Below are 14,632 nucleotides of genomic sequence, written 5' to 3'. Positions count from 1 at the left end.
TTTAGTTTATTTTTAACATATCTTAATCACGTTGAATTTATAACACGTTATCAGCATGAAAGCTCTTATCAAGGTTATTAAACAAGTGGAAATCACATCTATCTTAATCAAGGTATGTATTACTTAGTAAAAACAATATTAATTATAAAAACCTCCATCATCTTAAATTAACAATAATACTAATGAATTAATAAAATTATACATTATGGACATTATGGACTACTAACCATTTTTTTTATTTCTTATACTAACATTTCTTTATGTATTCTAATTTTTATGCATACTAACATTTACATTATGCAACTAATTTTTATTTATGCAAACTAACATTTACATTATGCAACTAACTTTTATTTATGCAAACTAACATTTACATTATGCAACTAACTTTTATTTATGCAAACTAACATTTACATTATGCAACTAACTTTTATTTATGCATACTAACATTTAAATTATATTTATGTATACATGTCAATGTTTATTTATATTTTAGATACTCTTATTAATTTTATTTAAACATTTACTAATATTTATTTATGTTTCTAATTATTAAAATTATACCAAGTAAGGTTATGTATTGGTTATAAGTGTTATTAGATGATTTATAGAATACATATACACACAACGAATATATATATATATATATATATATATATATATATATATATATATATATATATATATATATATATATATATATATATATATATATATGTAACGGTTATAAACAGCAAAAACAACGGCTATATTTTTTTACTATAAATAAACATCTTTACCCTGTTTATTTTACCCACAACAAATATTTTCTCTTTTCTATCAAACAAATCAATTTCAAGAAATCAAGCTTCAAGATGATTCACCCTTTTGTGATAATCATGACTATGATAGTCATGTTACTTCTCATCCCAATTCTTAACATCGAAGATAATATGGAATTTCATCTACTTTTAGGCTTGTATACAATGTTAGCTTTACCGCTTCTTTTTTGTGTAATATTTATTGAAATAAATGGATTTTAATTTTAATTTTTTTTATTTTGTTTAAAATTTATAGTTACATTATGTCCAACATTGCAAAGCTCGAGTTTGCAGCACTTGAAGTTAGTGGGAAAAACTATGTGCCATGGATGATAGATGTAAAAATGCATCTTGAGTCCATGGGAATCTCAAATGCTATATACGAATTTAATAATTGCTTGGCACAAGACAAAGCAAAAGCACAAGTTTTCCTTCGTAAGCATATTGATGAAATGTTGAGATTTGAATATCTTGATGTTACTGATCCAAGTATTCTCTGGAATCTTTTGAAAGAAAGATTTGATCATCAAAAGGAAGTTATACTTCCAAATGCTAGAGATGAATGGAGAACACTGAGGTTTCAAGACTTCAAGAAAGTGAATGAATACAACTCAGCTTTGTTCAGAATATGTTCACAACTCAAGTATTGTGGACAAGAAGTTACTGATGAAGATATGCTGGAGAAAACTTACTCCACATTTCATGCAACAAACATTACCTTGATGCAACAATATCGAATGCAAAAGTTCACAAGATATTATGAACTAAATGCATGCCTGCTTGTTGCAGAGCAAAACAACGAGCTCTTGATGAAAAACCATGAATCTCGTCCAACAGGATCAGTAGCACTTCCTGAAGCAAATGCTACAAATACTGATGGTAATCAAAACAATACACGTGGACGAGGGCGTGGTCGTGGCCGAGGTCGAGGACGAGGTCGTGGCTATTTTAATCGAAACCAAAGCCATAATCAGAACCATAATTCTGGTCGTGGACAAGGTAATAATCGTGGTCGTGGCCAGAAAAGGAATAATTACCAAAATTCACAAAGAAACAATGTCCACACACAAGATAAGGCCAAAGTGGCAAGGCATGACACTGGGACATCACAAAAATCTGATGGTTCATGTTATAGATGTGGTAGCACGGGCCATTGGTCAAGGACCTGTCGCACACCTGCACATCTTTGTCAACTTTATCAAGAGTCCATTAAAGGAAAAGGAAAAGAAGCAAACCTCATTGATAATGTTGAATTCACTCCGCTAAATGTTGTTGATTTCTGTAATGACATGGAAGACATAAACTAAAAAGAAAATCTATTATTGTTCTAGTAAAACTGTTTTTCCTTCGTTTGTTTGATTTTTTTTGTGTAATGCTTTTCCTTCAATAAATGAACTTTCTTTTTAATAATAATTATTATTATGTTTATTCACTTATTATTCCTTTCATATGTGAAGTTTAATATGAATCCAACTGGAGCGCAACACCAAGAAAAGATTGGAGATCTTTGTATAGCAGATAGTGGTAGTACACATACTATTCTGAAATCAAAGAAATATTTTTCAAAATTAGTACCAACAAAAACAATCATACATACAATATCAGGTCCTGCAGACATGATAGAGGGAACCGGGAAAGCCCATTTTATATTACCAAATGGTACAAGCTTTTGTATAGAAAATGCCTTATTTTCTCCAAAGTCTAATAGAAACTTATTAAGTTTCAATGACATATATTTCAAAGGATATGACACAAAGACTGTGACCATTGAAAATAAGAAATATATGTACATTATAGACAAAAATCGTGTGCTTGAAAAACTACCAACACTTGATTTCGGTCTGCATTATACATATATACATATGATTGAATCAAATATGGTAATCGAAAGAAAACATTATGATCCTGGGACATTCAGTTTATGGCATGATAGGTTGGGCCACCCAGGATTAACAATGATGCGAAGGATAATTGAGAATACACATGGGCATCCATTGAAGGACCAAAAGTTCCCTCAATCCAATAGCATAAAACCATGTACATCTTGTTCCCTTGGAAAGTTAATTATAAAACACTCTCCAATGAAAGTTGAAAGGGAATCGCCTATATTTCTAGAAAGAATTCAAGGTGATATATGTGGATCGATTCACCCTCCATCTGGACCATTTAGATACTTTATGGTCTTAATAGATGCATCCAGCAAATGGTCTCATGTTTGCCTATTATCAACTCGTAATATGGCATTTGCAAAGTTTCTTGCCCAAATTATTAAATTAAGGGCACATTTCCCTGATTATACTATCAAAAGAGTGAGACTTGATAATTCTGGTGAATTTACTTCACAAGCATTTAATGAATATTGTATGTCTGTCGGAATTGTTGTTGAGCATCCAGTTGCTCATGTACACACACATAATGGTTTAGCTGAATCACTAATTAAACGTCTCCAGCTAATAGCTAGACCATTGATAATGAGGACTAAACTTCCTGTTTCTGTTTGGGGCCATGCAATCTTACATGCTAGATCATTGATACGCATGAGACCAAGTTCATATCATGTATATTCTCCACTACAACTTGCTTTCGGTCAAGAACCAAATATATCCCATTTGCGAATTTTTGGGTGTGCAGTATATGTCCCTATTGCACCACCTCAACGGACAAAAATGGGTCCTCAAAGAAGGTTGGGAATATATGTTGGTTATGAGTCAGTCTCTATTATAAGATATCTTGAACCATTAACAGGTGATGTTTTCACAGCACGCCTAGCAGATTGTCAATTTGATGAGGCAAATTTTCCATCATTAGGTGGAGAAAAGAAGATTATGGAAAAGGATGTGTCATGGCATGAGCCTTCTTTATCATATCTTGACCCTCGCACAAGGCAATGTGACATGGAAGTTCAAAAGATAATGCATTTCTAAGAAATGGCAAATCAATTACCTGATGCATTTACTGACACAAAAAGGGTGACTAAATCATATATACCAGCTGTCAATGTTCCAGCTCGAATTGACATTCCACAAGGACAATCTGATGATAAAGTCACTCAAGAGTCTAAAACACGCCTGAAGCGTGGAAGGCCATTTGGTTCTAAGGATAAGAACCCACGAAAAAGAAGAGGAGCAGAAAATGCACTAGATCATGAGGAAAGTGTTCCTGGAGAAACACGAATTATTCAAATTCCCCCAGGAAAAGAGAATGATGCACAAAATTATGGTCAACCAAATAGAATATGTGACCAAAATGAAAGTGATAGTATAAGTGCAATATTTTCTTATTCAGTTGCATGTGATATTATGAATGATGATCCTGACCCACAATCTATCATTGAATGTCAAAGAAGAAATGATTGGGCTAAATGGAAGGAAGCTATGCAAGTTGAATTAAATTCTCTTAACAAGAGAAAGGTTTTTGGGAACATTATCCTCACACCTGAAGTTGTGAAACCATTAGGATATAGATGGATCTTCGTACGAAAAAGAAATGAGAAAGACGAAATTGTAAGATACAAGGCCAGACTTGTTGCTCAAGGTTTCTCTCAAAGACCTGGAATTGATTATGAAGAAACTTATTCACCGGTAATGGATGCAACCACTTTCAGATATTTAATCAGTTTGGCAGTATCTAAAAATTTAGAGATGCGTCTTATGGATGTTGTTACAGCTTACCTGTATGGATCACTTGATAGTGATATCTATATGAAAATCCCTGAAGGATTTAAAATGCCTGAAGCGTTAAGTACAAACCCCAAAGAAATGTATTCTATAAAATTACAAAGATCTTTGTATGGTTTAAAGCAATCTGGGCGCATGTGGTACAATCGTTTAAGCGATTATCTGACAAGTAAAGGTTATAAAAATAACACTATTTGTCCATGTGTATTTATTAAGAAAACAACATCTGGATATGTGATCATAGCAGTCTATGTTGATGATCTGAACATCATTGGAACGAATAAAGAAATCCTTGAAGTGATTGAACTTTTAAAGAAAGAATTTGAAATGAAAGATCTTGGAAAAACCAAATATTGTCTTGGTTTACAGATTGAGCATATGCCTAACGGAATACTTGTGCATCAATCAAATTACACATAAAGGGTCTTGAAACGTTTCAATATGGACAATGCAAATCCTTTAAGCACTCCAATGGTTGTTAGATCATTAAATATTGACAAGGATCCATTTCGTCCATGCGAAGAAAATGAAGAAGTCCTTGGTTTAGAAGTGCCATATCTAAATGCAATTGGAGCTCTTATGTATCTTACTAATTGTACTAGACCTGACATTTCTTTTGCTGTAAACTTGCTAGCAAGATTTAGTTCAGCCCCAATAAAAAGACATTGGAATGGAATCAAACATATTTTTCGATACCTTCGAGGAACTAGTGATTTAGGGTTATTTTACCCTAACAATTCAAAACAAGGCTTAATTAGTTATGCAGATGCAGGTTATTTGTCCTATCCTCATAAAGCTAGATCTCAAACTGGATACGTATTCATGAATGGAGGTACTGCAATTTCCTGGCGTTCTCAAAAGCAAACACTTGTTGCCACATCCTCAAATCATGCTGAAGTGATTGCACTAAATGAAGCTAGTAGAGAATGTACATGGTTGAGATCGATGACACAACTAGTTTTAACTTCATGTGGACTTGAAAAAGACATAGGTCCAACTTTGATATATGAAGATAACTCAGCATGCGTCACTCAAATGAAAGAAGGATATATCAAGAGCGACAGGACAAAACATATACCTCCAAAGTTTTTTGAGTACACTCAAGAGCTTATAAAGAATCATCAAGTTGAAATCAAATATGTTCAATCCAGCAACAATGTAGCAGACCTTTTTACGAAGGCACTTCCTACTGCAACCTTCAGGAAACATGTACATGGCATTGGAATGCGACATGTGCATAGAATATAATGTAACAGATGTCTAAATAAGGGGGAGTCAACTATACACTGCACTCTTTTTCCCTTTGCTAAAGTTTTTTTCCCACTGGGTTTTCTTTAGCAAGGTTTTTAATGAGGCAGTACTTCAAAACTGAACTCTAAATTAGAAATGGTGTCATCCAAGGGGGAGTGTTGTAAATTATTGAATGACACTAATAATTGGTGAATTGGTAAAAGATATCATGTCATACTATTTATATTACGTATGATAGGTAGTTTTGTTGTATATATATAACATGCTCTTGTAAGAATAATAGGTAACAATTTCACGAAAGATAAAATATCTGATATCTTTCTAAATCTTCTTCTCCATCAAGTTTCTTTAAGTATGTTATTTTAGTTTATTTTTAACATATCTTAATCACGTTGAATTTATAACACATATATATATATATATATATATATATATATATATATATAATATTTTTTTATCTTTATTTTAATAGAATTAATATAGATTATTTATAAAATTATATTTATTTTTGAAAATCAATTATCTAAAATATATAAAATCATATTGTTATTAATTATTTTTTGCTTTGATTATTTATAGTTATTTTTATGGTTTAAAAATCATTTGACGTTTTATTTGAATATATTATTTAATGTTGTTTTTTTAACGTTTTGTTCATTTAAATTATATTATGATTTTTTTGGCATTTTTTTCCAACAAAAAAATTAAAACAATAACCTAGATAACCATCAGTCTTCCATTATAATTATTTAATGATCGTTTTTATTTGTTTTTCTTTCATATATATATATATATATATATATATATATATATATATATATATATATATATATATATATATATATATTAGATTGGATAGGTTTACTTTGTTTTTTTTTCAAAAATAGTTATATGAAAAAATATAATTATTTGGGCAATAAATGAAGAAGTAGTGACATATTAACAAATGATGGTAGTGAAAAACATAGAAAACCATAAAACCTCTTAAAACTAAATAAAAGAATAAGCACTAACAAATAAGTGAATGATGTAAACAAAAAAACACATAAAAAACAACATTAAATAATTATATTCAACAATTTATAGTTGTCCGTATAAATATCTTAATTTGTTTATTCAAATAAAATATAAAAAAATCATTATATAATGTAAACAAGCAAAACGTTAAAATAACAACATCAAATAATATATTCAAATAAAACATCAAAATCTCCGGTTATTATTTTAGTTTGTCTATTCGAACAAAAAGTAAAAAAAAAATCATTATATAATGTAAACGAAAGAATGTTAAAAGAACATCAAATAATATATTCAAATAAAACGTCAAAAATATTAAAAGATTTTTAAATCACAAAAAAAAAAGATAAATAAATAAATATGAGAATAAATAAAAATGTGATTTTATATAACTTATATAATTTATTTAAAATTTTTTATAAATAATTTATATTAGTTCTATTAAAATAAAGATAAAATAAAATCAATTATATATATATATATATATATATATATATATATATATATATATAATCAATTATTAAAAGAAATAAAATAAAATAAATGATAATTTATTCTTTTTGTATGGAAGAAATACCTGTAATACAATATTACATATTATCAAAATCAAAACTATGAATTTAACCAAACCACACTAACATTTATGTAATTTACTCTTATTTTTTTATAAAGTCAAAGTAGCAGGGCCACATGTACAAAAGTAGTCATATGTCTCCCATGATCTAATAAAGATGATTTTGTTGAAAATAGACTAGACTATACAAATGGTCCTTATGGTTTGTTTAAAATTATCACTTTAATCCAAAAATGTTTGAACTAGTACCAGAGGTCCAAAGTTTTTATTTTGTTGTTTGTTTGGTCCAATGTGTTTTGATTTTTCTCAAAATGATGGATTTGCCACTGTTAATATGATTTTTTTTTCTTATTTGTTTTTTATTTTAGATTTAAAAAAATAAAAATAAAAATAAATATCTCTCTCTCTTATTTGTTTTTCTGATTTAAAAAAATAAAAAACATATATATATATATATATATATATATATATATATATATATTAAATCTCTCTCTCTCTCTCTCTCTCTCTCTCTCTCTCTTATCTTAGTGTGTGTTTACTATGTGAACACAAATCCATGACAATCCTCCTGCCCCAAATCCACCACGATGTCTTTAACTTGAAACTCACCTTCATACTCTCACTTGCTGGAGCATTCATTGGAGTCGGAGGAGACAACATCAGACCAAGATCCGGGGAGGTCACAAGACAACTTTTTGAGAGATATAGGAGAGAGACAATCATTGTATGGCAGCTCAAATGATTTTTCAAATCCACCTCAATTTAGGGTTTCAATCGCCTGTATCTCTGAAATTACTTGAAGATAAATGTTTTTCAATAGATCAAGTACTTAAATCTGTTAAACCTACACATAAACATGTCTGAGGTGTGGTAAGAGGGCTATCAGCACAGCCATGGTCGTTGAATACCACCACGCGCCACCCTCTCTTTATTGCTCTCACGAGTATATGCCATACATATTCATATTGGCTTCCTCCCAACAAACCAGGCTGCAAAATTAGTACACAATGAATGGTGGGTTTGCATTTTGAAAGTTGAATTTCAAGAGGGGGAAATGTGGACTGACAAGTAAGAGTAGGATAGGGAGGTTTCCGGCAAGTTGCGGGCATCATCGGAGACCCAATCGAGGGTGACAGAAGGTGTCACGAGCTCCACCCAGAACTTCCAACGACGAGTGATGGTCTTTGAATTGATTCACCATCATTCCAATAATAGCGACGGGGGTCGCCATGTTGCAGGTACTTTGGCGCGCGATTATCAGAGCTTTAGAGATTTGGCGAATAGCAAACTGGGTGGTGAGATTTGGAGCTATCGGTGGTTAGTGTAGTTTGTGATAGAGAAATGAGGGTGGTGTTTTTGGGTTGTGTATGGTGGTGGTATAGGGTGGAATGGTGGTTTGGTGGTTACAGTGGCGGGAATAGAGATGGAGAAGGGTGGCAATAGGTTGTGATAGATGATGAAAGGGTCAGTTAAGGTTGAAGGTTGGTGAAAGTGATGAGAGAGAGAGAGTGGTTTATTTTTATTTTATATTTTATTTTATATTTTTTTTAAATCTAAAATCAAGAAAACAAATAAAAAAAGAAAATCATATTAACAGGGGCAAATCCGTCATTTTGAAAAAAATCAAAAAAGATTGGACCAAACAAGCAACAAAATGAAAACTTTGGACCTTTGATGTTAATCCAAAAATTTTTGGACCAAAGTGACAATTTTGAGCAAATCACACGGAGTATTTGTGCGGTTTAGTCTTCATATTACCATCTGATAATGTTTCGTCTACCCCGTTTTCTAACAGAAGATGAGTTGAAAGTGTCAAAAGTTGGTAAAACTGAAATTGTGCCCAACTGATATCTTTTAAATTAAATAGTATATTAGTATTTTGATAATAGAATTTTTATAATTTTATAATTATTTATAAAATTTAAACGTGAAACTATTTCCAAACTCCAACCCAACCATATCGAAAGAATCATAAAAACGGTTATTCAATCCACTTGATTCATCAATTTGCCACTTTTCATAATTTCTTTAGCACGAGACAAGATGTATTTCCGTGTTCTATAATTTTGTTGGTTGCATACAATTAGTGGATGAGAAGTGAGTTGAGATGCATATCGACGGTTTCAGACTGGTCTCGGGTTGGTCTTGAACCGGTTCTAGTCTTTTTTGGACCGGTCCCAGACGGTTTTGGGTCGTTTTTTTGGGACTGGTCTCGATCTTTTTATGTTTGGTGTCGCGGTCTTTGCTATCTTTTTCGGTTCTGTTTCGGTATTTTTTTTATTTTTTTCGGTTTTGAGTCTTTTTATTAATAAATAGACTAAACTGCACAAATGGTCATCGTGGTTTGCTCAAAATTGTCACTTTGGTCCAAAAACGTTTTGACTAACACCAGAGGTCTAAAGTTTTCATTTTGTTGGAGTTTGGTCCAATTTGATTTAAACTTTTTTAGAATGACGATTTTGCCCTTACTTTTTTGTTTTCTAGTTTTTCTTTATTTATTTAAATACATTTCACAAATTTAAAATTAAAAATAAAACAAAAAAGAAAAGACTACCCATATCCCTACCCTACTCTCATCCCACTTCCAGTTATGATATCACAACCATCGTCAGTCACCTCCACCACCATCGTTGGTCACCAACAACCGCTACCACCATCGTTGTCACACCCCCAAACCACGGCGGAAACGTTCGGGGGCGGAGGACGTCATATTCAGTATCATAACAGTTCATAGTAAGGAAAGTACACACCACCATACATATAAAGGTTTCAAAATGTTTACATAGTTGTATTTGTTACATGTTCAAAAGATAAATACATAAACACTTTCAAAAGAAGTAATTAACGTCAGAGCGTTAATCCCCAAAAGTTGGTTTCCAAACCTGCCTATCGGTTCCCTAAGAATACAAGTTATTTCAAGGAAAAAGTGTCAACAATTAAGTTGGTGAGTTCATAAGCGGTTTTGAGAAATGTATGCCATTCCAAAGTTCGTGCGTTTTCCAAGAAAATCCCTTGTTTTCTTATAAAAGTATGAAATGCATATGAATGTTTGTGTTATGAATTGTAAATAGTTGCACCAGGAAAATCTCTTATTTTCCTATTAGTTGATTGTTTTGGATATAGGAGAATCCTTTATTTTACTAAAGTAACAGGTAGTCTCCAATGTCCAAGACCGAAAATCGCAAGCAACTGACATGCTTAAAAGGTTGAGGCATAGTCTTATATAATAAAGTTATAAGAAGATCGCACTTCTTAGATGAAGAATAGTTTTAATAGCTACCCATTCATAAAACCAGTATACCATAATAATTGTCTATCCGGTGAGTTTTATAATCATACTAAACATAATATGCCTGTGACGACGGTCTTCCGGGGTCGAAACGTTTATGACAAACTGTCACCCAAAGGACTGTAACTAACAGTCAGGACGCGGGATCATGACTTCCCGTATAGATCTATACACATTTGACACGCTCTCCAAATAGGAGACTCTGGTTATAATAGAGAGGACTTTAGGTAGTACCTTTTAACTAAAAGGTAGCATTGAAGAAGTAATTGTCTCATGGATTATCAACTAAGTCTGTATTAAAGTGATAGTTTTGTATGCAATGTTTATCCTCTTTCACAATGTTTGACAAAGCATAAATCATAAGTTCTTTGAATGCATAAAATGGTTTAACAAGGATGGCTACCCTGAATACTACGCATTTTGTATAGATCTAGTGCATGCAAGGTATAACAAGAGTTTTCACGTTTTCACTCGGGATTAACCGGGTGTTTACTTGTATTCTCTCCCAAAATGTATTAAAAGTACATTATAAAGTATTTGAAGGTGTATAAAAAGGGTATGAACTCACTTGATTGAAGTGGTTGTTTGAAGTAGTCGAGAGAAGAATCGAGTAGAACTTCGACTAGAGAAAGTTGAAATCTCGGGATCCTCGGGGATCTCGGGAGTGTAGAACTTCCTTCGGCACTCGAGTATGAAAAACCGGGGCTTCGGGAAGGCTTATCGAGGTAATCACGTAGAGTAACAGCGCTTAGAAGGAAAGAAATGAGCACCAAACCCGACACCCTTAAGCTTCTATTTATAGGGGCTGATTTTGGGTCTCACGTCGTGAGTTTGGGTTGCTCACGTCGTGAGGATTAGTCAGCATGGTCCACTTCGACGAGTTGACGTGGCTGACACACTGGAACCCATCAATCACGAGCTCACGTCGTGAGCATGGTCCCCTCACGTCGTGAGGCTGAGTCAGCCTCGGATTTTGTGTCCCGAACTTGTAAAATCCGTAACTTTTGCGTACAAGCTCCGATTTCGACGTTCTTTATATGCACGCGTAGGTGTGAAAAGGCTCTACAACTCTAGTTTAGACTCCATCGGCAAATTTTGAATTTATATTTATTATATTATTTTTAACAGGCCGGGGCCTGGAAAAGTCCGTTTAAATCCCATAACTCCTTCATCTGCTGTCCATTTTCGTCAGACATTTTCCTATTATACTCTATTGTCGGGGTCTTCAACTTTTGTTTAGGTTGTGTCGGCTAAAGACCGCTCGATCTCTATTTTGAGTTTTTAGCTGTCTACTGCTAGGTCAGAAACTTCGAAAAATGATAACTTCCTTATACGAAGTCAGATTGGGGCGTTCTTTTTATGTATGCTCGTGGTTTAAAGATATTTACAACTTTCATTTAGATGCCTAAGGCTAAAAAGTATTTTATTGAAATTTCTCGTTTTATGCTTAACAACGCTTTACCGGTAACGTTACGAATCTTTGATTGGTCATAACTCCTTCGTTAGAACTTGGATTTTAGTGTTCTTTATATTTTTGGAAACCTTAACATGATACCTACCACATAGTGTACCCAAACAGAGGTTTTTGAACATTTCATTTTCGATGATATTTCTTATTACTTTACAAAGAGGTTACAAGACTCAATTTTTAGTCGTTATATTGACCTGAAATAACGGGTTGTTACATCATCCTCTCGTTAGAGGGAATTTCGTCCCGAAATTAATGACAAAATAAAAGTTTAGGGACTAGGTAAAGAGATGCATATACTTCTGTTGCATCTGATCTTCTCGCTCCCATGTGAATTCAGGTCCCCGCTTAGCATTCCAGCGGACCTTCACTATTGGTATGCGAATCTGTTTAGTTTGTTTGATTTCCCTATCCATGACCTTGATGGGTTCTTCCACAAAGTTAAGATTTTCGTTAAGTTCGATTTCGTCTAGTGGAATCACAAGAGTTTCGTCGGACAAACACTTTTTCAGGTTAGATACGTGAAACACCGGATGTACTTTGTTAAGCTCGATCGGAAGTTGAAGTCTATAAGCCACTGGACCAATCCTTGAAGTAATTTTGAAGGGTCCAATGTACCTTGGATTTAGTTTTCCACGCTTCCCAAAGCATATCATTCCCTTCCAGGGTGAGACCTTCAGTAGAACGCGGTCACCTAACTGAAATTCTAAGGGTTGTCATCTTTTGTCGGCATTGCTCTTTTGCCTATCCCTCGAGGCTTTCAGACGTTCTCGAATTTTAACGATCTTTTTAGTTGTTTCTCTAATGATCTCCGTCCCAGTGAGAGTGCTTTTAGGGACTAGACCTTTTGCCAATTGCATGTCGCCTACTTCTGCCCATCACAGAGGTGATCTGCACTTACGGCCGTAAAGGGCTTCAAATGGAGCAGTCTTGATACTAGTATGATAACTGTTGTTATAAGAGAACTTGACTAATGGTAAGTGAACATCCCATGCTTTACCAAAGTCGATTATACATGCTCGCAACATGTCTTCTAGGGTTTGGATCGTTCTCTCACTCTGTCCGTCAGTTTGTGGGTGATAGGCTGTACTCATATCCAAACTTGTTCCCATGGATTTTTGCAACGATTGCCAGAATCTGGAAGTGAATCTATTGTCTCTGTCCGAGATGATAGACATCGGCACTCCATGAAGTTGCACGATCTCTCGGATGTAGGTTTTCGTTAGCTTTTCCATCTTATCAGTTTCCTTGATTGGTAAGAAATGAGCAGACCTGGTTAGTCCGTCGACGATTACCCAAATGGTGTCGTGACCACCCTGAGTCTTGTGTAGTTTTGTTATGAAGTCCATGGAAATCTGCTCCCATTTCCACTCAGGTATTTTGGATTGATGGAGTAGACCTGAGGGCTTTTGGTGTTCTACTTTTATCTTGGCGCAAGTCAAGCACTTGCTCACATAGATAGCAATTTCTGCTTTCATGTTTGGCCACCAGTAGAATTGTTTGAGATCCAGATACATTTTATCTGAACCTGGGTGCACGGAGTATGGAGTCTTGTGTGCTTTGTTCATAACTATCTCTCTGAACCCACCAAACTTTGGTGTCCAGATTCGGTTCATGAGGTAGCGCACTCCGTCACTCTTGATCTCTAGATTCTTGTCCATCCCTCTAAGGGTTTCACATGTCATGTTTTCGGGTTTCAAGGCTTCTATTTGAGCTTCCTTGATTTTTGTCGACAGATGCGAATGGATCGACATGGTTAATGACTTCACTTTTCGACCAGAGTACTCCTTACGACTAAGGGCATCAACCACTACATTCGCCTATCTTGGACGGTAACGAATCTCACATTCGTAGTCGTTGAGCAATTCGACCCAACTTCGTTGTCTCATGTTCAACTCCTTCTGGTCGAGTATGTGTTGAAGGCTCTTGTGGTCTGTAAATATGGTGCACTTGGTACCGTAAAGGTAGTGCCTCCAAATTTTTAGAGCGAAGACCACAACCCCAAGTTCTAAGTCATGAGTGGTGTAGTTGACTTCGTGTGTTTTCAGTTGTCGGGAGGCATACACAATAACCTTTCCTCGCTGCATTACCACACATCCCAACCCTTGATTCGAAGCATCGCAATACACCACAAAATCTTCGATCCCCTCTGGAAGAGAAAGAATGGGTGCACTGCATAGGGCCTGTTTCAGAGTCCGGAATGCGACATATTGCTTTTCTCCCCAGTTGTAGGTCACACCTTTCTGACTTAGGGAGGTAAGAGGCTTTGTGATGCTGGAGAAGTTCTGAATGAACCTTTGATAATAACCAGCAAGGCATATAAATTGGCAAATCTTCGTTGGTGTAGTTGGTGCAGCCCAATTTTCAATAGCCTTGATTTTAGATGGGTCCACGTGGATTCCTTCTTCGCTGACCACGTGACCGAGGAAGACCACTTTTCTAATCCAAAACTCGCATTTTGAGAACTTCGCATAAAGTCTTTCAGCTCGTAATGCCTCTAAGACTTGTCTCAGATGTTGGTCATGCTCTTCCTTACTCTTTGAATAAATGAGTATG

The 14,632-nt window shown here is 34.2% G+C and overlaps 1 protein-coding gene across 1 annotated transcript; it reads left to right on the top strand.

Annotated features, from left to right (window-relative positions):
• Nucleotides 1-878: 878 nt before the first annotated feature.
• LOC128126896 (uncharacterized) lies at nucleotides 879-2,107 on the top strand. Its single transcript, XM_052765060.1, has 2 exons — nucleotides 879-958; nucleotides 1,057-2,107. The coding sequence occupies exons 1-2, from the start codon at nucleotides 879-881 to the stop codon at nucleotides 2,105-2,107; spliced, it is 1,131 nt and encodes a 376-aa protein (XP_052621020.1).
• The last annotated feature ends 12,525 nt before the right edge of the window (nucleotides 2,108-14,632 follow it).

The sequence above is a fragment of the Lactuca sativa genome, chromosome 6 (assembly GCF_002870075.4).
Source record: "Lactuca sativa cultivar Salinas chromosome 6, Lsat_Salinas_v11, whole genome shotgun sequence".
Classification (NCBI taxonomy): Eukaryota; Viridiplantae; Streptophyta; class Magnoliopsida; order Asterales; family Asteraceae; genus Lactuca; species Lactuca sativa.
The sequence above is the reverse complement of the archived record's forward strand: the minus strand, read 5'-3'. Positions and strand labels throughout refer to the sequence as shown.